Here is a 25,548-nt window from a genome sequence, read left to right as displayed (position 1 = left end):
AAAACCCAGAAAACTGAGCATCTGTCCTCCTGTCGCAGGTGATTATTCTGGGCGACAGGAGAAGTGCCGCCTCATCGTTATGGAGCGAAGCCAGCGTCACGTGCCAGAGAGAGACGGGTGGATGTGACCCCGGTGGCGGCGGAGGAACGGCTGGTGTTGCATCGGATGCGAGTAAACACTCTCCATCCATCTCGCCTTCCATTCAATCGAGCATCTGCTGTTTGCATTGAGGATTATTTAATGGTTCGAGGGACTCAGCGGACCCAAACATAATTAAATATGGATTTATGTACTTTGGGTGCTGTTTATCAGGGGCACACTGGTGGTTGACATTACAGTTAATAGTGTTAACAAGAGGAGGGAACACAGTAATTATTGGATTATATTCACGAGTATTTTGCGATGATAGGCAGGAAACTGTTCGAGCGATCGCAAAAGAAAATCACAGACGACATTATTTGGAGAAGAAGCTGTTAATGAAGGTACAGCGGGCGGAACAACAGCTGGAATCTTTACGTTGTTTACAGGATATACATCAGCTGTTTAATATGCTCACAGTCGAGACGGAAATCCAAAATATTACACTGATTTGTCGATTTCAGCTTCCTCAAAACCAAAATATAACAGTTGTTCTATTCCAAAGAAATCAGGATACAAACGCCGGATAGAAGCTGACTGACTCACCTTTTTCCCAGCGTGCTGAGCGGCGTGCTGAGGCTGAGCGAGGATCGAGCAGGAGTGCGGTTGCGTCCGGTCAGTTTCGTGGCGATCGGTTCCTTCTTCGGGGTCTCCACCTTGCGAGCTGGACTTGAGCCGGGCTTGACGTTGAGGTCTTTCAGGACGTCGTAGTTGATCTTGGAGGAGATCCTCTTCTGCTCCAGCATCTTCTCGATCGCCTCATCGGCGGTGTTGGCCCGGATCGGGGGACGCTTCTTCGTGGGTCCTCGTGGCTGTCGGGGTTTTAAAACATTAGCATAAATCAGATGTTCTCAACAAGGCAGAACCTCAATCCCCCACGTGCAAAAACACAGGAAGCAAAGATAGCGAAGGGATATTCCGGTGTAAGTTTAATCCATGGTCTAAATCACCGTGAAACTGTGTTAGACTCCCTCTCCAGAGATCAAGTTAGCAGACCGCTAATTTACGGAGTTTTATCAACCTCAGAAACGACCGCACGACAACAATACACTGCAGTAAATGGATCCAAATATAAACCGCCACCAAAAAGCCACAAATAATGCTCAGAACAGCACCAAACTTCAGCAACAGTACAAATAGGGTCTCAGCACATAGTCCGGGGCATCTAACCTCCGCTAGCTTAGCTGGATTTCTATTGTGAAGCTAAAAACAGACTTTCAACTCTCCTCCATCAGCTTCCGGGTCGGGGAAGTCCCGACGCGACGATTACCGAGTGCGGTTAGAAATGCTCAATTCCGTTCTTTTCCCTGTCCGCTCTCGATAATAACTGTTATAAACTGGCAGGTAAGACACATATGAACTTTGATTGCTTTTCCATGGAGTCATAATCATACATTTTCATCCATGAGCCGCGGAACTCTACTGCACTCGGTAATCGACTCGTCGGGACTTCCCGTCAACAGGAAGCTGCTGCAGAAGAGTGGTAAATTTAGTCAGCTTTTCAGTAGAAATCCAGCTAAGCTAGCGGAGGTTAGATGCCCCGGACTATGTGCTGAGACCCTATTTGTACTGTTGCTGAAGTTTGGTGCTGTTCTGAGCATTATTTGTGGCTTTTTGGTGGCGGTTTATATTTGGATCCATTTACTGCAGTGTATTGTTGTCGTGCGGTCGTTTCTGAGGTTGATGAAACTCCGTAAATTAGCGGTCTGCTAACTTGATCTCTAGAGAGGGAGTCTAACACAGTTTCATGATGATTTAGACCATGGATTAAACTTACACCGGAATTTCCCTTTAAAGCAGTGGACGAATTAACTCGCTGATCGTGCTGGATTAAAGTCCTCAGAGAGACAAATGTGTGAACCAAACTTCATGACAGTCCTTCCAGAAGTTGTAGAGATATTTCAGTCTCGACAACATTAACAACAGGTAGAAATATGAAAGGTTTGTCCTTGCTGAAGCTTTCTGTAAAACAGCAGTAACATCGCGGCTGCGATTACAGCGCCACGTTTTAAACGGGTCATGATTAAGACCTCGTCTTCTCTCTAACTCGGCTGAATTTACTCTAATTCTAATCAGCAGATGAGGGTCAAATGTTATCTGGAAATATTTTGTCCTCCTATTAGACCATTTAGATCCCAGCTGGGAACGATTTGCCCTCTAGAAAAAAATAAAAAACGAGCGTGAGTAATTTCAGACCACCGGAGCTCAGAACATCCATGCAAGCAAATTTACAGCTGAATACATTTGTGTGAATCGGCAATTTATCTTAATTAAGACAGCAGATTGGGGTGATCACCCAGCCTCAGTTATTCCACTTTCACCTTGACCTCTCTCTCAATCACGGCTGCGGATCAGCTGGTAAAGTTCCTCTTTACAGAAAACAAACTTTTAAACACATTTCATGCAACAGCGGCATAAATCTCTCCAGTCTTCTTCACAGATTCAGGCAATTTAGCTTCACATCCTCGTCCTCAGCTGACAGTAAATTGACCCCTGCACCAGCAGCTAATCAACTCTGGACGTTGAGTGTGAAAGCTTTCCGACCGAGGCTCACTTTGTCCTGCACGCCGCTAACAAGACCGCCCTCCATTTTATTTATTTATTCAGTCATTTGTCAGCGAGCGCTGCTGGTTGGATCGCTGCTGTCGGGAGGCTGCGTGTCTCATTAGAGCCGCAGTTAATCCGGCTAGTTAAGACCAGTGAGCAGATGTTGGCTCCAACAAAAGGGTCCGACGCTGAGCCAGAACCAGTAATGGGAAATGAGAGGGAACCAGTTTCATCGGACTCGCTGCCCTGTCTGTCTGTCTGTCTGTCTGTCTGTCTGTCTGTCTGGACATCTGTCTGTCTCATCTGTCTCACAGCGTTGGCGTCTGTCTCACCAACTGATGAAATAAACTGCATTTCACAAGTCGATACCTGCATTGAATCTATTTTCAGATCCTTTTCCTGCATTGAATTCTACTACAGCTCTGTGTGGAGTGGATCTGCAGGAGGACGAACTTCATGATGATAACGTTGCACCAGGAGGCCTTTTCACACCGACGTACGCTCGCGACAGCGAGTTTGTTTTGTGTTTCAGGGCCGGAACAGATCTACGTCACATCTGATTGGTTCTTCCTCTGATGACTAGCTGTCATGATCCGTCACTTTAAGCTGTTTCTTAAAGGGATATTCCGGTGTAAGTTTAATCCATGGTCTAACACACCGTGAAACTGTGTTAGACTCCCTCTCCAGAGATCAAGTTAGCAGACCGCTAATTTACGGAGTTTTATCAACCTCAGAAACGACCGCACGACAACAATACACTGCAGTAAATGGATCCAAATATAAACCGCCACCAAAAAGCCACAAATAATGCTCAGAACAGCACCAAACTTCAGCAACAGTACAAATAGGGTCTCAGCACATAGTCCGGGGCATCTAACCTCCGCTAGCTTAGCTGGATTTCTACTGAAAAGCTGACTAAATTTACCACTCTTCTGCAGCAGCTTCCTGTTGACGGGAAGTCCCGACGAGTCGATTACCGAGTGCAGTAGAGTTCCGCGGCTCATGGATGAAAATGTATGATTATGACTCCATGGAAAAGCAATCAAAGTTCATATGTGTCTTACCTGCCAGTTTATAACAGTTATTATCGAGAGCGGACAGGGAAAAGAACGGAATTGAGCATTTCTAACCACACTCGGTAATCGTCGCGTCGGGACTTCCCCGACCCGGAAGCTGATGGAGGAGAGTTGAACTCTGTTTTTAGCTTCACAATAGAAATCCAGCTAAGCTAGCGGAGGTTAGATGCCCAGACTATGTGCTGAGACCCTATTTGTACTGTTGCTGAAGTTTGGTGCTGTTCTGAGCATTATTTGTGGCTTTTTGGTGGCGGTTTATATCTGGATCCATTTACTGCAGTGTATTGTTGTCGTGCGGTCGTTTCTGAGGTTGATAAAACTCCGTAAATTAGCGGTCTGCTAACTTGATCTCTCCAGAGGGAGTCTAACACAGTTTCACGGTGATTTAGACCATGGATTAAACTTACATCAGAATATCCCTTTAAGTTTTCTGAGACCTCGTCGACATCGCCTCCGATCAACTTCCTGTCAATCGGCCTTAGATTTTAGCTCTTCAGGCTGAATTCACTTACCTTCCTCTCTTTGTAGATCCCGAGCGCCTTCTCTTTCGCTATCTTTGCTTCCTTCTCTGAAAGCAGAAACAAAAAACAGTCTGAACACACAAACTCTCAAGGTTAACCACATCAACATGACACACTGGGTTCAGTTGGAGGTTTCACCGTTAAAACACTGACAGCTGAAGGTTCAGTCTGGGACGAACCAGCAGGGAAATAAAAGTTAAACTCTGTCTTGAAACACAACCAGCAGAGAAACATGTTGTACTCTGAAAAAGTACCTTTCTGCTCTTTGAGGTAGTCGGAGTTTTCTGCCATCCACAGCGCCGTCTTCACTTTGATTTCTTTGTCGCTTAGAAGATACTGAAGAGAGGAAGAGGGAGCGTCAGCGGAGTTCAGGGAGGACGGCGATAACGGCGCCAAATGACTCGTCTCTGACTTAATACTTGCGTCATCAAAAACCCAAGAAAGCACCACAATCTTCTGAGGTAATTTATCTTTGGCATTATTAATCTACTACAAAATATGCAGTAACATGCGTGTGAATCTTATGATTGTTTCTAAATGAGCCGCTTTTGTGGTTGCGTGAAAGTTCCCGTTTTCATTCTATCACCTGGTTTTTGGGTCACAATCTACAGAAACATTAACAGTGTAAATACAGAACAATCCGGTCAAAAACAAAAGTGAATCTGACTGTTTTTAGAGCTCCTACAGCATCGTCGGGAAACAGAATATAGCTGTGGAGTGGAAAGTGTTTTTTGTGGGACAGCATTTCAGCTGGAGTGGATCTCATCCATCAGCAGGTACATACCAGCTCTATCTCGCTGTCATCTATCCCACTCAGGTCCAGCTCGCCGCTGTCAGCAGCACCATCTGTCAGGGAGACAGAAATCAGAACGGACACACTTAGAAAATTTGCTGTTACGCACATTTTCACGGCGGCGTCCTCGTCCCAGAGGGGTGAAACAGGGAACGGCAGCCGGCCTCCAGCGTCCTGCTGCATCTCGTCCCTCGTGGAAGAGCTGCGAGCATCTTCCATCGGGGGGTTAATCAGCAAATAAAACGCACTGTGACTCCTGATAAGACGTTAATAGGCTTAACTCGCGTCTAAGCGGATCTACCTCAACACACTTTCTTTTCAATTATGATACGCTCTCTAGATTGCGGCACGCCTTATTTTGAAACAGGGAGATGCTGAAATTTGCATTTCTCGGGCCCGTCGCTTTTTACCTGCGATGGAGACGATTGTAAGAGAAAAAACAAGAGAGATTTTAATGTGTTGGTAAAGAACGAGGTGTGCACGTGCACACGGTTCAATTTTCGAAAAGGGTTTTGAAAGGAAATCTGATTGGCTTTGATGAAGGACACAAAAAGGAAAGAAGTGTGAGCGCAAAGAAAAACCATCTGTAGAAATTCAACAGCTTTCACTCCAAAAGATCCTACACCTTGATTAGCAGTTTTGGAACAAAGTGCAGCTCCTCTCCGGCTGCCTGCAGACATCAGACAGTCAATCAAACGGAGGAAAAGTTGGGAAGAAGCGTTTTAAAAGCGGCAGGTTTACAGGAGTCGTTTAACTTCTGTCAGCTCTCTGCCTTTGACACGTTCACAGGGGCCCTCCCTCCTCGAGTTCAAACTCCCAACAGGGCGGCAACTTCAAAGACGTGCCACCTGAGTCCACAGGCAGCCTTCCCGCCTCATTAAGGAGAGACAGGTGCGCCGCCGAGGGAGAGGAGTACACTCGCTCCTCAGGCGACGAAGGGTGTGTTCTCCCACAGCCAGGAGGATAATCTAGTCAGCCGCTGCTTAAAAAAGAAACCGCTCCAGAGGGAAGAGACAGGTCAGTCGCTATCTGTCGGGCCCAGCCCTCTAAGAACTTCCTCTCCGTGAAGTGTGAGGGCGAGATAAGATGGAGACAAGCCCAGGGAGAGATTGGCAGACCCCCGCGAGGCAGCGACGCAGAGCTGATAACCTCGGTCCAACCTCGGTCCAACCCCGGAGAGACGAGGAGGGAGGGAGCAATTACAGCGTTATTATTCAGCCGCCGCTTTGATATATCTACACTCGCTAATTTGATCAAACCCATAAAATTGTTCTTGGTGAGCGTGTAGAAGAATCTGCCGACCTGAGGATGTGAATGAGATGAAGCGCGAGTCAGGAAGAGTTCGAGGCAGAAAGTACAATATTTCATTCACTTTCTATTTGAAGGTAGCAAAGTTTAACTGTGGATCTCAGAGTTCATGCACGGATCATTTTATTTTCCTCCTTTTAATCCGCCGTCTTTCTTATTAATAGAAAACAAACGCTCCCTGCAGCCGTCTGGCCTCCGTCAGTGGAAACAGTTGCAGGCCAAAAACATTTAGTGTCCCTCTAAATAAGACGAGGATTACATCATCTCATTAGTCTAAAAAAAGAGGCCAAGACTTGCAGCACTTCCACTAAACTTCCTAATCCCGGAGGAAAACATAAAATCACCTCCCTGATGACCTCGTACACGGCGGGAGAGGAGCTTCCTCCTCCTGTCCACGCCGACAGAAGCCTGGAGGACTTCTGGCAGCAGCTCAGAGACGCAGAGATCAGCTCGGCCTGCATATCAACAAAAAATACAAAAAACTAGGATTCCCCACGATTCTGTCCGAGGAGTTCTGCTGTCCAACAGTAAATCCCTCTGGAGGACACCTCCGACCTCCTGCCGAGGGAGGAGGAGGAGGAGAGCGAGCGAGTGAGCCGTCCTCCAAGAAAACGCTGACCGAGGGAATACATCTATTTTTAAAAAGGCAAACAGAAAAGGAGGAAATGATGGAGGAACGAGGGGGAAACAGTTACAATAGATGTTGGTTTATTGTGACTATTCATCTGTTTTACTGACGTTAAACGTTTCAGATTAACAGACACGTCATTAAATACATTCATCTCAGTGTCCTGATGCACAAAGCTCGAACAGAAGACCTGCAAAATGCAACGTCTGCAGCATGGAAAGAGAAAAGGATGAACGCTGGAGCGACCACATCATACATCAGGCACCTGGAGAGGTGAGTCACCTGAGAGTTTACGTCAGTGCCTATGGATGGTTTGCAAACATGTGGGTAGTAAACCTACAACAACCACAATGCATTGCACCACACAGCAGTGCGTTCAGCAAAACAAGACACCAGATACGTTTCTTTTGGAGAATCCTGCAGACAAGTCGAGTGAGAAACAAAGCAGCAGCCGTCAGATCAATCTGCATCGCCCTCGTGCCCGCGAGCTGTTAACTCCATCGCCCTGTTCTCCGCCGGTCCTTGCGGACAGGTAACCTGACCCCGGGTTCACCCCTCCGCCCCTCCACCGCTGCAGAAAATCCCCTAAAATCCCCTCCCTCCTCCCTCCTCCCCCGTCTCCCACACATCGCAGCGTCCCAGGCGGCGGCAGAGCTGTCTGATGTGGTCAGGAGGATAAAGACGCTTCAGTGCAGACACTCTGATACCAAAGAAGAAGAAAGAAAAAGAGCACAAAGAAACAGAAAATGTGCCCTGCAGGAACAAACACAAACAGGTGAAGGAGACGGCCTTTTGAAGGCGGCGAGGGAGGGAGGGAGGGAGGGAGGGAACAAGAGATTTAAAAGACTTGAGAGGGGGAGGGAGAGAGAGAGCGAGCCAAACCCAGAAAGTAAGAGATGTGGAGATATTAAAGGAGAAGGCTGCTGTTCTTTGTTTTTCTTATTGTCCACAAATCCAATGAAAAGACCAAAACTAACAAAGTGTCCGTCCGTCTCTCTCCACTCCATCACTCCATCACTCATCACTCCATCACTGCGACGTAAGATTAGAGCTGCTCGACTGCAGCAAGAATCATATTCACGACTACTTTGATTTTTTCTTTGTGCTTACTGTGCCAGTGAATTCGGTGAGTCTCCTCTTAAACTGAATTGCGGAAAATGAGAACGGTAAATTTACTCTTAAAAAGGAGCAATACGTAGTTTTGGAGAAGAAATTAGGAACACAGAAGTATTTTTTTTTCCACATAACGGAATAAACAAGTTTTAGAGGAAACTAAGGTCCCTGTGTGAAGCTTCAAAGGTGGCAGGGTCCGCCACATATAAACAAAGTAAAACAGTATGAAACTATGTTGTCCTTATTCAGTTTATTCAGTGATGAAAGCTAACATAGTTTGTTTACTGAGTCTGTTTGAAGACGTCAATTTCTTCTCCAAAATTACAGAGTGCACCTTTAAAAGTCCTCCAAATTCTCTTAACTTAATAATAATAAAAACCTGCTGCATCCTTTAATGAAACCGAGTCCAGGCTTTGAGGTGGAGACGAGAGCGAACGTCTGTAAAGGAAGGAGGTGTGCAATCGTTTTATCCCCGTTATCTTGTTCGTAAGATAAGTAAGTAGATCATTACTTTGGTGGTTTTGGGGCTGAGTAGCAGAGAGTGGACGTCTGACATGATGCTCCCTGAAACCCACTTTAAGATATGTTCAGAACTTCAGTTTAAACATTCAAATACGAAACGTTAACTGCTGTTTCTTCACAAAGTCGTATATTGTGTTGCAGAGATGTCTACTGAAGTTAGCATGCTAACCAGCTAGCCCCAGCCCGTCCTGTCTCCTAATGCGACGTTGTTGCTGCGTAAGGTGAAAGTCTGACAGCACCTGTCGTAGTTTCAGCTGCTACATTAAAGGGATATTCCGGTGTAAATTTAACACATGCTGAAACTGTGTTAGACTCCCTCTCGAGAGATCAAGTTAGCAGACCGCTAATTTACGGAGTTTTATCAACCTCAGAAACGACCGCACGACAACAATACACTGCAGTAAATGGATCCAAATATAAACCGCCACCAAAAAGCCACAAATAATGCTCAGAACAGCACCAAACTTCAGCAACAGTACAAATAGGGTCTCAGCACATAGTCCGGGGCATCTAACCTCCGCTAGCTTAGCTGGATTTCCTATTGTGAAGCTAAAAACAGATTTCAACTCTCCTCCATCAGCTTCCGGGTCGGGGAAGTCCCGACGAGTCGATTACCGAGTGCGGTTAGAACTGCTCAATTCCGTTCTTTTCCCTGTCCGCTCTCGATAATAACTGTTATAAACTGGCAGGTAAGACACATATGAACTTTGATTGCTTTTCCATGGAGTCATAATCACTACATTTTCATCCATGAGCCGCGGAACTCTACTGCACTCGGTAATCGACTCGTCGGGACTTCCCGTCAACAGGAAGCTGCTGCAGAAGAGTGGTAAATTTAGTCAGCTTTTCAGTAGAAATCCAGCTAAGCTAGCGGAGGTTAGATGCCCCGGACTATGTGCTGAGACCCTATTTGTACTGTTGCTGAAGTTTGGTGCTGTTCTGAGCATTATTTGTGGCTTTTTGGTGGCGGTTTATATTTGGATCCATTTACTGCAGTGTATTGTTGTCGTGCGGTCGTTTCTGAGGTTGATAAAACTCTGTAAATTAGCGGTCTGCTAACTTGATCTCTCGAGAGGGAGTGTAACACAGTTTCACGGTGATTTAGACCATGGATTAAACTTACACCGGAATATCCCTTTAAGTGCTATCCTCCAGTAATACAGGCGACAGGTCGAGTGCAGCTAGTAGGTTTGTGGTTTCCTTGTGTTCATATCTTTCATGTTGCACTTTCAATCTCGTTCAATCTTGGTGACTTTTGGAAAATGGGCATTTTGTGATTGTTTGGTCTTTTCATGGGATTTGTCGACAGTAAGAAAAATAGAATACTGTCAGCTCTGTCCTTTACAGAGGCAGGAAGAAAAGTGGTAAACAGCAGAAGAAAAGGCCAGAGAGAGAGAAAATGGCAAAAACAGGTTTTTCTAGAGGGGAGAAAAAAGTAGGCAGAGCAAGACAAAGAGAGGCTGAGCAGGAAAGATTAAGAGGCAGAGAGAATGAGGTAGGTAGGAGATTGAGAGACAAAGAGACTGATGGAGAAAATCAGCAGGAGGGACGACACGGAGGAACGAGCAGCTGAGAGAGACGAAAGACAAAAGAGGCAGAGAGAAAAGACAGAAGTTACAAAGTGAGAGGTTACAAATGGAGACAACACGGAGAGAAAGGAGCTGAGACAGAGGAGAGGAGGAGAAAAGGTGGAGACACAAAGATGGATGAGAAGAGGGAGAAAATGGAGGCTTAAGAGGAGTTCACTGATCTCCTTCTAATCCTGAGCTGTGTTTCATTTCAGCCTGATCTGAGGAGACGAGGAGACGGAGGAGACGGAGAAGAGAGAGGAGAATCAAAATGAAACAAGTCATGCTGGTGAAATTAAAAGGAAGCGTCAGTCTGCTGACTCCTCCACACCTCCTGTCCTCACCCTCCCTCCCCCCACCTCTCACCCCACCGCCTTCCCCTTCCCAAAAAACAAAGAGTGTTATGTGTGTGTGTGTGTGTGTGTGTGTGTGTGTGTGTGTGTGTGTGTGTGTGTGATCTGCAGGATGAATGGGCCTGTGTAGCCCCGGTGCTGCAGGATCACCCATCATCCACACTTCAAACGGCTCCCACATTATCCAGACTCGCAGCTCTTCATGTCAGCAACAATCCTGATCCTCTCCTGCGAACTAAAAAGCCCTCGACCTGCACCGAGCTCGGCCACGGGGCTGCAGGGAGGAGAGGCCGACATGAAGGTAGACATTTCAATTTGTCAGGACTCGGGCTTTTAGATGAGCCCGTCGAAGGTGAAGTGAAATCAGCTGCTGCAACAAGATGAAACGGACGATGTTTTTCTGAAGGTGTGAGACAGAATTTCAACAGACCGGCTGCTCGACGCGTGTTTCCAGACGGACGACACGACGTTTCAAATCAGGGAATGGAAATAAAACGTTTCTGAAGAACTAGCTGGTCGCAAAAATCATCAAAACAAAGAAAAATCTTGAAGGAACAGTCCAACATTTTGGGAAATGTGTATTTAAGATAAGCTGGACGACAGGATGCTTCAACTCCTGCTTTTTAGGCACAAAAAGAAACAATTTCAAGACGATAATCTCAGCTCACTTCTTGTTATTCTGTCTCTATAACTCTGTATTTCTTTGTATCTCAACATCAATGCAGATGAGGCCGACCTTGATATCCTTCAAGGCTTTAATAAAAGGTTCGACTTTGAACCGAAAGATACAAGAGAGGAGAAACTGTTGTGCAGCAGCAGCGGTTCAGACAAATATCAAACATGAAAGGTGAAAGTATGAACGTATCAATAAACCGATCTAAAATCTACAAAACTCAATAAAAAAACAGTGTCGAAAGTATAAACATACGTTGGTCGTATCTCATAATCAATATTAAAGAGCTGATATTAACATGCATGTTACACACTTTGCTCGACTCTTATTAAACAGCTTCAGGAGAAACGGATCAGAACAGTGGAGACGTGTTTTATCTGCAGGCGGGATGCTGCAGCGTTCACTCTTCACCTCCTCATCTACTGCTCCACTCACGCTAAAACATCTACGGGTCAGATTGACGGTAAAGTGCCTCAGATGCAAAAAAAAAAAACAGAAACAGCTCATGGTGTAGAAGTCCTTCCCTGCAGCAGTATGAGGTAATCAGGCTCGGTGCCAGCTCGGCCCAGGAGAAATAACCAGCCGGCCGAGGCAATAAATAGAGTGCTAGATTCTCGCTGACACGGGCGGGCCGGGCAGGCCCATTAAAACCTGACCTCCCCGACCTTGGAGGAGCCCAGACTTTAGTGAACGCCCACTCAACCACCTGCTCCTCCTCCTCCTCCTCCTCCTCCGGCTGCTCCTCGCCCCCCCGGACACAGAGAGGCGAGCGGGGAGGAGGTGGACGATAACACTCCTCGAGGCACTCTTGTTTATATTTGGCAGCCATGCTCAGAAATGTGAGCAAAAAGGTCAAGAAACAGCAACTTTCGATCCAAACGGCCCTAAAAAAACTACTGTTTTTATTAAATTTCCTAATGAACCGACACGCGGGCTGTAAACATAACCTCTGAGCTCTCTGATTGGCTGTTTTCCCGTCCGAATCTGACTTTTTCATTAGCCGGTGTTATCTGAATGTCCTCATACAGGATGTGACAATATTAGATTATTAAAGATTAGATCAGTATCTGCTGGTCGGCGTGACATTTTATTGCCGTTTCACACCGGAGATGACATTTATGATATTATAATGAATACATTTGTTTCTGCTATCCTCGCTCTGCTGCTGTTTGTGTCCCTGTTGGTTACCAGGTGTACGTGTCCTCGTCCACAGGGTCACCTGGACACACAAACACTTCATTCTTTAGATTTTGCTCTTTCTGGTGGAGAAGATATATTTTTCAATTCCACTTGTGACAATGTAAACTTGTGGTTCGTGTGCACGGGGGCTTTTTATAAGGACACAAGGGCAGGAGACGCTTTCTAGACATGCAAACACTTCCTGGCTGCACCTGATTGGACAACTTGTGTGCAGTACACTATGAGATTATGCTACCTTGCAAGAATGCATTGCATGGCTGCTAGCTTAGGAAAAAAGATGGGAGGCGACAAATCCTGCGAACACACACTGCTAACATAGAACAATGGCGCATGCATACGTCATCCTCCGAGCACTGCGACGTCCGTTTGAGAAGCTGCAGCGTGAAAGTCCTCAAAACATTTCCGCAGCTTCGCAGCAAAACAGCGTTGTTGCTTTGTTGCGTTGTAACGTTCTCCTGAACATCTGAAGCAGCTCGAGACTTGTTTCACGTTTTGCAATGTAAAAAACAAAACATAAAACAGCTCTATGCAACTCATTCGATGTAAACCAAATCTGCAGAGACTCTGAGGTTGCATGAAGAGATTTGAGACGTGCGGTCGAGCTCGTGCACCAACTTCAGACATGCTGGTGTTCGCTGAGCAGCTACGGTGAAGATGTGAGCGTGAAAAACATCTTTTAGAATCAGTCTGGGATCTCAGGGCTTCTGGAGACTTTTCTGGAGATGAGCGGTTTTATTTCTGTAGTTTTTTTTACATTTTTAAATATGAATCAAGTCTCCAGCTGCTTCAGTTGTTTTGCAGAGTGCTGCAACGTTGTTTTGCTGTGAAGCTCCAGAAATGCTTCGTGGATAACAGAACTTCTCCTGACTCTCCATCAGCACTCAGGTGAGCGGATAACGACCACATTTACAGGTTTTGGTTCTGATAAGACTTGTTGGTTATCGGCTGATAACACTTCTGGAGGCAAACTGAGGTCGTTTGGAGCGAATGAACAAACGAGAGAACATTTATTTGTGTCCAAATCAAACAGTTGTTCTAAACAGAAGCAAACAATCTGGATAAGCCGACATGACATCACTTTTTGTTTCCATTGTTATGAGCAGCCATGTTGTTTTCTCTCTCCGCCATCTGTTGCCGCCACAAATGTGTCTCCTCTCATAATCTACACAAACGTTTGTATTGACAGTGACACATCTTTTCAACACTGAGAGCTGCATTTTCCATATTTTTGAATAAACGTCTTTGATCAAAGAGACGTCCCGTCAATTTGTCCCGCTTCAATATTCCGGCCTATTTTCCAAAACATCTTACATCACAGGAGGAGGCTGAATGAATCAGCGAGCGGCACTGAGACAATCTACAGCGTCAGAACATCTTGAACCGGGCCTGAATGACTCTTTGATGGAGGAGGAGGAGGACGCAGGCTCAGCAGCGCAGCGGAAGAATTCAGAGAATGCCGTCATGAAAACAAACGTCTGTTTAATGTCGCCGTTGTTGTGCATGAGATTCAAACATTTGAAATGTCAGACGGCCGCCGCAGGAATGTTTAGCCAAATGTTGGCTTTGCCGCGCCGATGAATCTGCGCTCTGTGTCCGAGACGCACCAAACCACTCGTTCATCACGACAGAATATTTACAAACTCTCTGTGGAAGTAATCAGAAGAGGAGAATCAAAAAGAAAATCCGCCCACGGGTCCACATCATCAGTCCGATGTGGTAAGAGCTCCGGTTCTGAGTCCTACATGTGTTTCTGCTTCTTTAAATTGATTTTCTGTGTTTTGTTGTCAGTTAAGAAGACTCAGAACGTCTCAGAGTTTCAAAGCAGTCGGGTTATTTCTTTTAACTGCTGCGGAGCTGTGGGGGTAGAGATGCATCTCCACGTCTTTAATAGATTCCTCTCTGCATGATGTTCTGAACGTGGGAGCAGAAAATGTCTCTTTTCTAATAACAAGAACAGATGACGATGTTTTAAATCTTATCACAAGGTCCTTCAAGAAGCTTTTAATCACATCACGCCGTCTTTGTTGGATTGTTGCAATGTCAAGAATGAACTTTCAATGTCAACTTTTATACCAACGAGGACAAGAAACACTTAAATTCCTCAGAGAAAAGGACATTTTGGTCCTGGGTTGATACGATCAGCTGCTGATGTTCCTGCAATGTTTATATAATTTTTATAATCGATTTATTGGTGGTTTTTTAAAGAAAGAAGTCAAAATTCTCTGATTCCAGCTTCTTAAATGTGAATATGTTCTGGTTTATTTCCTCCTCTGTGACAGTAAACTGAATATCTTTAGAGTTGTGAACAAAACAAGACGTTTGAGGACGTAATCTCGGCTTCGGGAAACACTAACCAACTAAAAAATGAAGCAACAAATCGAGAAAATAGTCGAAAATGAAACTAATCGTTAGTCGCAGCCCTGTGGTGGAGACTGACATAAAACTTTGTCCAATTGAGAGAAAGACAAAGAAGGACTTCTGCCTGTAACACTTCCTGGAGTCGCTGCCTTGCTCACGGGCTGCACAAGATGGCAGAACTATGAAATGAAAACCCGCTAATGACAGGACGGAAACCCAGGAGGTGATAATCAGCTGTGAACGGGGTTCCAGGCGTTGGCAGCTCGGACGTCATTCTGTCAGCGTTGAGTTTGAAAAAGCGAGTTTACTCGTGTTAAAAACCTGAATATAACTGTTCATTTGTCGTAAAAGAGTCTCTGCTTCAGTCTTCCTGCTGCCTGAGAAGACTGAAACATTTCCTCCAGCTCGTCTCGACATTAACACTTCCCCTCTGATGTATGTGGAAGCAGAGACGCCGCGCTGAGTCCACTCTGACTGAACACTTCACCCTAAATTACATTTGAATCGACTAAAGCGAGCAGAAGATTCACTGGGAATCAAATTTACGTCAAACCTGGAGATCTACTGCTCAGACTCAGAGTCTCTTTCCTGCAACATACCTTCATATAACAGATAATCTGCTGCACATGATCCGTGTAGCATCGATCATCTGCTCGCTCCGTCACGCTCGTCTCTCCTCAGTTTAGTTTGCTCCAAGTTTTTAACCTTTTCAACCAGACAATGTTAAAATATTATAAAAAACGGCCTTCAAAGTGCTTTTTGTGTCCAACCAACAGTCTAAAACCCAAAGACTCTTCCTTTACGGTCATAAATGACAAATAAAGCAGCAAATCTTCACTTTTAAGAAGCTGGAAGCAGCAAATATTTGACATTTTCTTCATGGAAAATGACTGGAACAATTCATCAGTCTGCAAAATAGAGGATTAGCTTTCTTTCAGCAGTCCGTCCTGAACTCCTCCGAGACTTCTGACTGGTTGTTTGTTCAGTTTTCTAAACTCAGTCTGGAACAGTCTGTCATTTTTCTCTCCTCACACTTCACACTGTCTGACCTGAGGTTGGACCCCAGTCCTGCAGCGTGAGGACTGACGGAGGGGGAGACGGGGAAGATACAGTGAAATGTGACGTAACAGCCAGAGGCGAAGCGGCTTCCTGCCTTTGCCTGCCTGCTAAACGGTAGCTGTCATCTCCCGTCAGGCTGGCGGCGGCAGACGAGGAGGCTTCCATTTCCCTCCGCGGGCCCGAAGACGCACATCATCTCCAATCACAGCTGGCTGCTGTGACGGGCCGCTACAGCCGCCTCACCAGAGAGACACACACACACACACACACACACTCAGCCGGATTTCATATTCCACACCACACTGCTGCTGCTGAGGTAGCTTAGCTTGTACTGACTCACTGAGAGCGTATGATTGGCCGTCCACTGAGAGCAGCCGGAGCTTGAAATAAACATTAGACTTTTCTTCTTCTTGTGTTTGTGCTGCGTATCAGTGGCGCCCGTCTCCCCGCGCTGTCATCGCCTGTCTGCCAGCCGTCCAATCCGGTCGCTCCCCTCCTCAGAGAGGTCGGGTCCATCCGGCCATATGTCCATCAAACGCTACTGTACCGCCTCAGGCACACACACACACACACACACACACACACACACACACACACACACACACACACACACACACACACACACACACACACACACACACACACACACACACACACACACACACACACACACACACACACACACACACTCAGGCCTGCCCAGCTGTCCACACAGGAAACAAGTGGAACGAGCAAATTTTGTGAATGGATTATCTGCGTAAATTAGTAATGAGCCATTACTAATTAAAGGAACAGTACACTTGATTTTTTTTTTTTACAGTCCTGCAGCCGAGGACGACCACACGGTTTAAATCTGTTCAAACACAATAAAACTGATTCAATTATTCATCTGACAGGTGCTCAAATTCACCCCAACACACACACACACACACACACACACACTGACAGTGTCCTCAACACTTTAACATGACAAATAAAGGGCCAACTACAACCTCTGCATAAAGGCCCAAGAGGGGGATGCATCAATCCAGTGATCAATGGTCCAATAGTATCGATGCAAAGTGACAACACTGATTTATATCACCGCCATCCTTCAGATACGTCTGTGTCAGTGTTTCCATTCATGAGCAGCTCCTTTTCTAAACAGTGCGAGCAGGCGACAGGCAGGAAATCACAAGCAGCCAAGAAAAAGAAAGAGAAAAAGAGGAATAAGTCAACAGTGTGGAAATATTTTGGATTTTGGATAAATCAGAGTTGATATAAATGTGACATATTGTATCGTCTTGTATTGATCGCAGGCCCTCACATCGTATCGCTGTCCCAAAGAATCAATATAATATCGTATCACGATGAAACTGCAGCTCCATTAAAAGCTGTTCTGGCTCTCCGAAGGTAACAACATCACAACGCTGTGGACAAAATCAACCAGCGATCACTAAAGTTTTATGTTTTTGGTTCAATCTGTACATATCTGGTGGAGTAACGTCGGACATGTGGAGGTTTTTTAGGGGGTTATGTGCCGGTGAAGAGTGTCCCAGTGGTCAAAACATAGAACTGCAACTAATAAAATAAACACTTTTATAAAAGAAATGTGTGTAAAACTGTTTACAGAATATCTAGAACTGCATAAAAACTGTCATCAGTCTTTGCAAGATGATTTTTAAAAAGGCTCACAGACGATTTAGTGTCTGATGAGAATATGGAGGACGAACAGATGACGTGTAACTCAACTTCCTGATTCATTCTGTAACAGTTACACACATTCATAAAGTTCTTCACGAGTCATTTAGTGGCAGATTCATAACCAGCATGTTTCTTCATCATTTGGTTTTGGAAGGTTCTATTTGTTTCCCTTGCTGTTAAAGTCCAGTACGCTGTTCAATGTCATAATTATCATGACCCATTTTTAGCACAATGCTTTGGCAACAGTGTGTTTTGTTACATTCGGGCCAATAAAGCAATTTAAATTTGAATCTAATGAAGTTTTTTTTTTACCAGTGCAGTTTCTTTTCCTGAATAAACATCCGGAAACATCTTCAAATGAATCTCAAAATAATGAAACGAGACAGAAAACAGCAGATTGTCTCACACGTACAAAGAAAATTAAACTGAATTGTCGATATTTTCCAAACATCACTTTGTTTTCGTCACATTGGGCGCCGGGAGCGCTGGTGTCTGCTGTGATCAAACCGGTGACCTCCTGGTTTTGAAGGGCTGCCTCTCTCCTCATTAGCATACCAAAAAGACGGCACAAAGGAGCTTGTAGATCCTTTTTTCTCAACACATCTGACTGCTGAGGAGGTAAAAGTGCGATGATGCTGAAGCACAGGATGAGACTTTGCATTTGCTTTCATCCCCGAGCGACTCCTCTGTGGACAGAGAGAGACGAGACAGATGCTGCTCATTTAAAAGACTATAATTGACTCAGCAGAGCTGCTGTCAGAGCTCAGATCTGTCAGAGAGATTCTGCCGCGCTTCGAAATGCTGAGAGCTACGATTTACTGCAGTAATTGGTGTTAGCGAGGAGGACGGGTGGTAGAAAACGTTTCAGGACAACAACTCCTCGTCTGTGGAGCAACGACGCTTCCCTTAAAACGCAGCCAAACACCTGTAAAATGGTCATGAAAAACCGGCTGTGGAACCGAGTCCTAAAAAAAACTAACCTGCTTCACCAGAGAGAGAAAGGCCCCGCTGAAATGTAGAGTTTCACTTCAAACGGCTCTTTTTCCCCAAACGATTCAGGCAATAAAAACGGCAGAGCGGTTTGACAAGAGCCGGGGAGCTGTGCTCGCTGAGGTAGTTAAGGTCAGGCCAAACGTCATTGATTGAACTAAGTGCTCCGCTGAAAACAGTGTGCCTCAATCAATGCAGCCTCTAATGGTGCGAGGCGGAGCTCCCCGAAGACCTCGGCTATGGACGAATGTGACAAAGTCATCCGGAGGTGTCGGAGTCACGTTCTTTTCTGCCGGCTGCTCTCAGTTTCTTCTCTGACGGCACAAGTTAATGAAAATGCCATTACGCAGACAGGCCGTCGATGAGGCAGCGGCGTTAAACAGCACAAAGACAGAAAAGACTTTAACAAGGGAGGCTCAGCTGTCAGCGACCACACGGATCCAAGATGGATCCACAGCGCATCGTCTTAGAAGGAAAGAGACGCTTGAATCTATCTAATCGTCTGATACTAACTAGATTCATCACTTTTAGTGATTAGAAGCAACATAATTTACTCAGTAGTTGGTTATTAAGTAATTTAGCTGCTTGGAAAGAGCTTGGAATTGGACTTTTCCTCTCCTGCAGACTTTGCGGTCGTGTTCCTGGGACGTCTTTCCATAACGAAGGCTGCAGACTGAACTGGACTTCACTCATTTATTTCACTGCAACACAGACATGATGTGGCTTTTTGTTTTCCAACTGCTAACTGAGAAAACTTCACTTGTGTGAATGTGAATCGTTAGCCTCCGTGTCGCCCTGCAGAGTCAAACGTCTTCGCGTCATAAAATGTCCTTGTTTTTATGGCAAACTGCTGACAGGTGAGTTTTCTCTCCGCTGCAAATTCTGGATGATTGGGACGTAAAATCTGGATAAAAACCATCTCATCAAATAAATGACCCTCGTGTATTCATGCTAGCATATACACAATCATATAACCCAGAGCTCTCGTGTGGACGTCTGTATTTCTTCCTCAAAGCGACCAAATTATCTCTGTTTTCCTTTTCACTTTGTTTCCTTTCTTGTTCTCGTTTCCTGAGAGGATCCAGAATTACTCCCTCCCTCTCTTCCTGCAGAGCCCTGCCCTCCGCTAACAATGTCCACACACACTCGGCAGCACACACTCCTGCGTGCAGATGAAAGGCTCGGCCCTAATGACAAGGTACCCCGTCCACTTAATACTTCAAAGATTGAGCTCTGGGGGGGTCACGATACTCCCACCGCCGATCCTCCTGCCCCTCCCGTGTCGACCACAATTAGCCGAAGCCTGAACCAAACCAGGACCGGGGCTGAAGCCACAGAACCTCCATCTGCACCGGGCCTCCCAACACAAACACAGGAGGCAGGAAAACACTTACCGTGGACCGTGGAGACACATAAACCAACACACACACCAACTCGAAGTGTAACCACACACACACACACACACACACGAGAAGAAGCAAACATGGAGGAGGTTAAAGTCACTATTACTCAGAACACGACAATATTCTGGATTTGATCTGGATCATGTTTGTAGTATTTTCTGATTAGGACATGTGGGAGTCGCATCGGGCGATGTTGAACGAATACGGCGACGTCTGCGGTGAAACATGTCGATGGACGATGACGACGTTGTTTTGTGTCCTCTCAGGGTTGCCGTCGTTTCCTGCTGCTGCTCCAACCGAGACCTCCAACTCCTCAATCTCACCCCTAATCTTTGAAGGAATCCGTCTTCATCTGAGGGTTTCTTTCTTTGTCTCTGCACAACGTAAAGCAGTAACACGACGACACAGCTGGAACACACAGCTGCATTATTTATGCATGATACACATCAACTGACGAGGGTCAAATGAAGCAACGCTGCGAAGTTGTCGCAGTTTAGATTTTAAAAAACAAAGCTTCCTCGTGGAGCCGGTGCTCAGCGTCCGAGTCCAACTGTCGTTATTAACTTCTGCAAATCAAAACAAAAGTGTCATTTCTGTTTTAAGATGGTCTCCTGAGATCCAAGACGGTCCACAACAACATGGCGGCACAATGGAAGACAGCGCCAACACACACACACACACACACACTCTCAGCTAACCTCAGACATCATCTCCACCATCAGACAGCTCCGCGGTGAGATCAGCCGCCTCCTTTAATCGCCGCCATGTTTCACTTTATAATGCCGGCTTTGTCATTCACGAACACGCACAACACGGAGCGCGGTGATACGTCGTCTCAAAGAGGATGACTCAAACTCACGTCACTCTTTAACAAAAAATTGTACAATTAACATAAGAGCTCATGATTCAGAGGGCTGTGATTCATCGCACTTTGGTCGCTGTGGCTCGTCTCAATCTTCACCGCGACCCTGTCGTCTTTTCTCTCGTGATGAAATGAGGTCAGCGGCGTGATCGGGGGACATTTTCATCAGGTTAATGGCTGCCGTGACCTCAGATATGAGTGTTTTAGGGAGGCAGGTCTTTTACAGAAAGCTTCCTTCAGACAAGGAAAGCCTCAGGTTTGGAGGTTACTATGGAGCAGCAGAGTTTAGGACTAACTTGAGCACTGCTGTACCCAAGAAAAGCCTCACGAAGTCGTTAGCACGGCTGCAGACTCTTTGTCTTGTTAATGTGTAGCAGCACAGATTACAGACAGTTAAATACACCATGTTGTTCTCTTCAGCGCCACTGAAACATTAAGACACTCTAAGCAGCATCCATTCAGTCTTAAGTGCTGTTTTGGGAGGTGTGAAGGTCAATATTTATGGCCACAAAGAAGCTGCTGCTGCTGCGATTCAAACATGACCTTTAAGATACAGTGTTCTCCAAACATTCGACCACTTCTCCACCACATGCATCCATCAAAACACACTTCGCCTCCCACCCACAACCTCTGCCGACTCTCCGTCCTCCCACTCAGAGCCATAAAAACACAGGTTTCCTCATCAGGACAGACGTTGCTGCGCGGCGCTATTACCTCGCATCCATCAACGCCTCCGCACACCCAGATAAGGAGGGGCGGGGGCGCAACAACATCCTACTCATGTAATTAGGTAATTATAGGCAACGCATGATGGATCCACGTAGTTGTTTTATTTTTGCAACTGTTAATAAGTCACTGTGACAGAGGGTGTGATCACTGCTGCGGTTTGTTTGCCTTATTTTTTTCCTCCCTCGTCCAAACCAGAGCAGGAAAGTTCAGTCTGTTCATGTGTTCGGCTCGTTTAGGTTCTCGTTTGGTGAGTATGACTCAAAGTCTGTCGATGTTAATTCTTGACGTTTTCTGTCAACAAATCCAAAGACAACACTGACAAACACTGACTTGAAGCCTGGTTTATCTTCTTCCTCTGAGCCACAGAGCTCCATCCTTCATCCCAAAACTATTAAAAACACATCAGTGAGACACATTGTTGTACAAGGTGACTTGTTCGTCCATTAAATCACCTTTGGACAAAACAAACAATAAATCTGTGAGATGTTTTTACAGGTTTACAACAGACATTCAGTGAACTGTCATCAACAAGTACCAGAATAAGTTCTGAGTCAACAACAACAAGTCACAAGACCAACAAGTCCCAAATCAAAACCACGTCCCAAGTCCCTTCTGAATTTAACATCCATGCGGCCAAAGACCAACAAGTCCCAAGTCAAGTCAGATCCAAGTCAACAATTTAGTCCAAAGTCAAGACCAACAAGGCCCAGAAGAACAACCAAGTCAAGGCCAAGAAGTTAGAAGTGAACACTAACAGGTGCAAAGTCAAAAAGTCCCACAATAAGTTCTAGGTCAACACCAACAAGTCCCAAAACAAGACAAACAAGTCCAAAGTCAAGTCTGCATTTAACAGCAAGTCCAAGTAAAAGTTCCAACCCAAGACCACAAAGTCCAATAATCCCAAATCCCTTCTGAATTTAACCCCACGCAACCCAAGACCAACAAATCCCAAGTCAAGTCAGATCCAAGTCAACAATTAAGTCCAAAGTCAAGATCAACAAGGCCCAGAAGTTATAAGTGAACACTAACAGGTGCAAAGTCAAAAAGTCCCAGAACAAGTTCTAGGTCAACACCAACAAGTCCCAAAACAAGACAAACAAATCCCAAGTCAAGCCTGCATTTAAGACCAAGTCAAGTCAGTTCCAAGTCAACAACATGAAGTCTGAAGTCACAAACAAAATCTCCAACAAGTCCAAACTCGAGACAAAGAAAGTCGATGAAGTTCAGACCAACAAGTTCTGAACACTAACAGGTCTCAAGTCAAAAAGTAAAGTCCCAGAACGAGTTCCAAGTCAAGATCAGGTTCTGAAGTTCATGTCTCAAGACAACAGCAGCAACATCTAACTTTTGATCAGTCAGTAATTTGCAGCTGTCAGATGAATTCAAAGTATCCAAGAGTTTTTAGAACTATTAGCCGTTGGTTCATTTTCCCGTCTTGGCACAGTCGTTAAGTTCACCTGAGTTTAATTGCCTTAATATGCAACAACAAATCAACATCCTGCCTCTCCAGAGACGAATCCTTCAATGTGCCGCCAACAAACAAACAACAACAACAATAACAGGAACTTCAGTGTGTTGGCAGGGATCCACACGCCAGGCGCCTGAAGGGTTAAACAACTCAGCTGGCGTCTCCTGAACGTCTCCCACACTCTCCTGTCTCATCTGTAGTGAACTGAAGAGGGTAAAATATAATAAGGGATGACAAATTTCACACGCGGCTCAGCCAATTCATTGTGGAACAGAGGTAATTACGACAATTAAACACGAGAGAGCATTCTTTAACTTGATTATGGGTTATTATGGTTATACGGTAGGTACGAGACACAGTCAAGGATGAGCTGCATCACTTCATAATCAGATCATCCTCACGGGTACGGCTGCTTTCACAAAGATGTTGACTCAACGGAACAACACAATGCCCGGACTGTTGTCTTAAAAGCACGCCATTCTCCAAATTGCCTGATTGCTGTTGCTTGATACTCTGTGTTGAGACTTAAAGTGGATCAAACGGATGATGCATCAAAGTACAAAAGAAGAAAACATGCCAAAGCACAAACAGGTGATGCGTCAGACAACAAATGTGAAAACGATGCACGGTGAGAAACTTCAGAGTTGGTTTTTTTTGGGATTATTACTTCCCAGAAATCAGTGATGAAACAGAGAAAAGCTCTGATCTGTCTGATTTAATGTCGGGTAACGAGATTCATTCAGTCTGATGAAACCAGCGTTCACTCACCGTTCTCCTTCCCTTCTCCGATGCAGTCGCTGATGGACTCCTTGAGGCCGAGAGTGGCTGCTGTGGGCATCGTGCCCAAGATGGACGCCAAGGTCGGGGCTTTTCTCTTCGGGACGTCGCCATCCTCCTGGTCCTCCTCTTCCTCCTCTGGACTCTTCTGCTCCAGTCTGATGAGCGCCTCCAGCGTGAGCTCGCCGATCTCTTTGCCGAAGTGTTTGGCCACAGCCTGCAGCTCGTCTTCCTCTTCTGCGTCCTCGTCGTCTTCGACCTTCGACGATGTGGAGATGACTTCCTCGATGTCGTCTACACAGTCTGCGGGAGGAGAAAACAGAGTGTGATCGGGAGTTAATGCGCCGTTTAATTGATCCCATTAAGGAAGTTCTTATTTTGTTTGCAACAACTATGAAACAACTGGAGGTCAAGACCAGCTAGATCAAATCTCACACATCAGCCAGACAGACACGTACAAGAAACACGAGCTTGAAACTTAATATTCTACAAACATTTACAGCTGCTGAACCAAAACAGAGTAACTTAAGCTTAAGACCTTTGACAGGCGTCTGAAAGTCCCAGAGGGTCCCTGATCTCACACTGGGTGGTACAGAACATTCAGGGCTGTGACATCTGAGTATTTTCATTATCATTTCTTCCAGTTAATCAGTTAGTTGTTGAGTCTGTTAGACGCAAAACATCATTATTATCCTGCAAAGTGAAGGTCACTGGTTCAATTTCTACAAAGTCGTCACAGGAAATGTCACAAAATCTCGATCACGCTGAGACGTGTTGCCAGCAAAACCATCGTCTTCCATCGTGGCTAGTTTGTTTTTCCATTGACGCTCATCGACGTCACACTTGGCCCGGAGAACTTGCACATGCAGCCGCGCTCTACATACCCACCATTTTGATTTGTGCAATGTGCTTTTCCGAGGCGTTAGTTGAAGAAGCTGACATTGAAGCGCGCTCTTAATTTTTGTTTCAGGAAGATCTACACAAACTTTTATACTCGTTTTTGCGATCAATCGACTTGAATGTTGACGAGAGTTTGCACTGATGTGACACTACTGCAGCATCCAGCACATGGAGGCTGATCTCATTCATCTTATTCACCTGCGTAGATTTTTATTTGCATTTAATGAGTGACAGGTGCTGATTATAACAGTTTATCTCACCTTTACTACGTCGCATCTTATTAAACAGTTCACGACTCCTCTGTGCTCCCTGGAGGATTGTAAGGCAGCACAGGGTTACAGTTTATAGTCAGATTGTATAATTAGCTGGTGATTATTATCGGAATTTCAATTCCACAATTAAAAAACAACCGCAGTAGTAAAAGATTACAGATGATGTTGATACAAAACGCCACGAAGGCAATGAAATGATTGTGTTTCCCAAACAACTGAGAGAAGAAATGACGATAAATAATCACATCCAGACAAAATAATTGGATCATAATTTTGGCCGTCCTCTCGCAGTCCTGGAATCTAATTAAAAATGTGTCCTTTAATCAAACCATAATTAAAATGTCGCCGCACAGATATCGACCCACGAGTCAGAGAAGCAGCTCAGTTATCAGCCTGAGAGAGAAAACCAAGCGCCGCCGGATCTGAAAGTGTCGCAGCAGCTGGAGGAGCAACTCGGCTGAAATCAGTGACAGCCTGCGAACCCCCCTACTGCGAGACAACAGGGGTGTGTGTGTGTGTGTGTCTGTGTGTGTGTGTGTCTGTGTGTGTGTGTGTGTGTCTGTGTGTGTGTGTGTGACAGAGACAGAAACAGACAAAGACAGAGGGC

General features: G+C 45.4%; 1 protein-coding gene across 1 annotated transcript in view; it reads right to left on the bottom strand.

Moving 5' to 3' along the window:
* The window catches only part of brf1a (BRF1 general transcription factor IIIB subunit a), a 94,368-nt gene that overhangs the window by 36,095 nt on the left and 32,725 nt on the right, over positions 1-25,548 (bottom strand). The window contains exons 12-16 of the mRNA XM_030443622.1: positions 23,761-24,072; positions 5,067-5,128; positions 4,537-4,618; positions 4,274-4,329; positions 685-950 (exon numbers count right to left, since the gene is read on the bottom strand). Of these exons, the coding sequence (XP_030299482.1) occupies positions 685-950; positions 4,274-4,329; positions 4,537-4,618; positions 5,067-5,128; positions 23,761-24,072 (778 nt within the window). The remainder of the gene's footprint in view (positions 1-684; positions 951-4,273; positions 4,330-4,536; positions 4,619-5,066; positions 5,129-23,760; positions 24,073-25,548) is intronic.

The sequence above is a fragment of the Sparus aurata genome, chromosome 16 (assembly GCF_900880675.1).
Source record: "Sparus aurata chromosome 16, fSpaAur1.1, whole genome shotgun sequence".
NCBI classification, from domain to species: Eukaryota; Metazoa; Chordata; class Actinopteri; order Spariformes; family Sparidae; genus Sparus; species Sparus aurata.
This window is presented reverse-complemented; position numbering and strand designations above follow the sequence as displayed.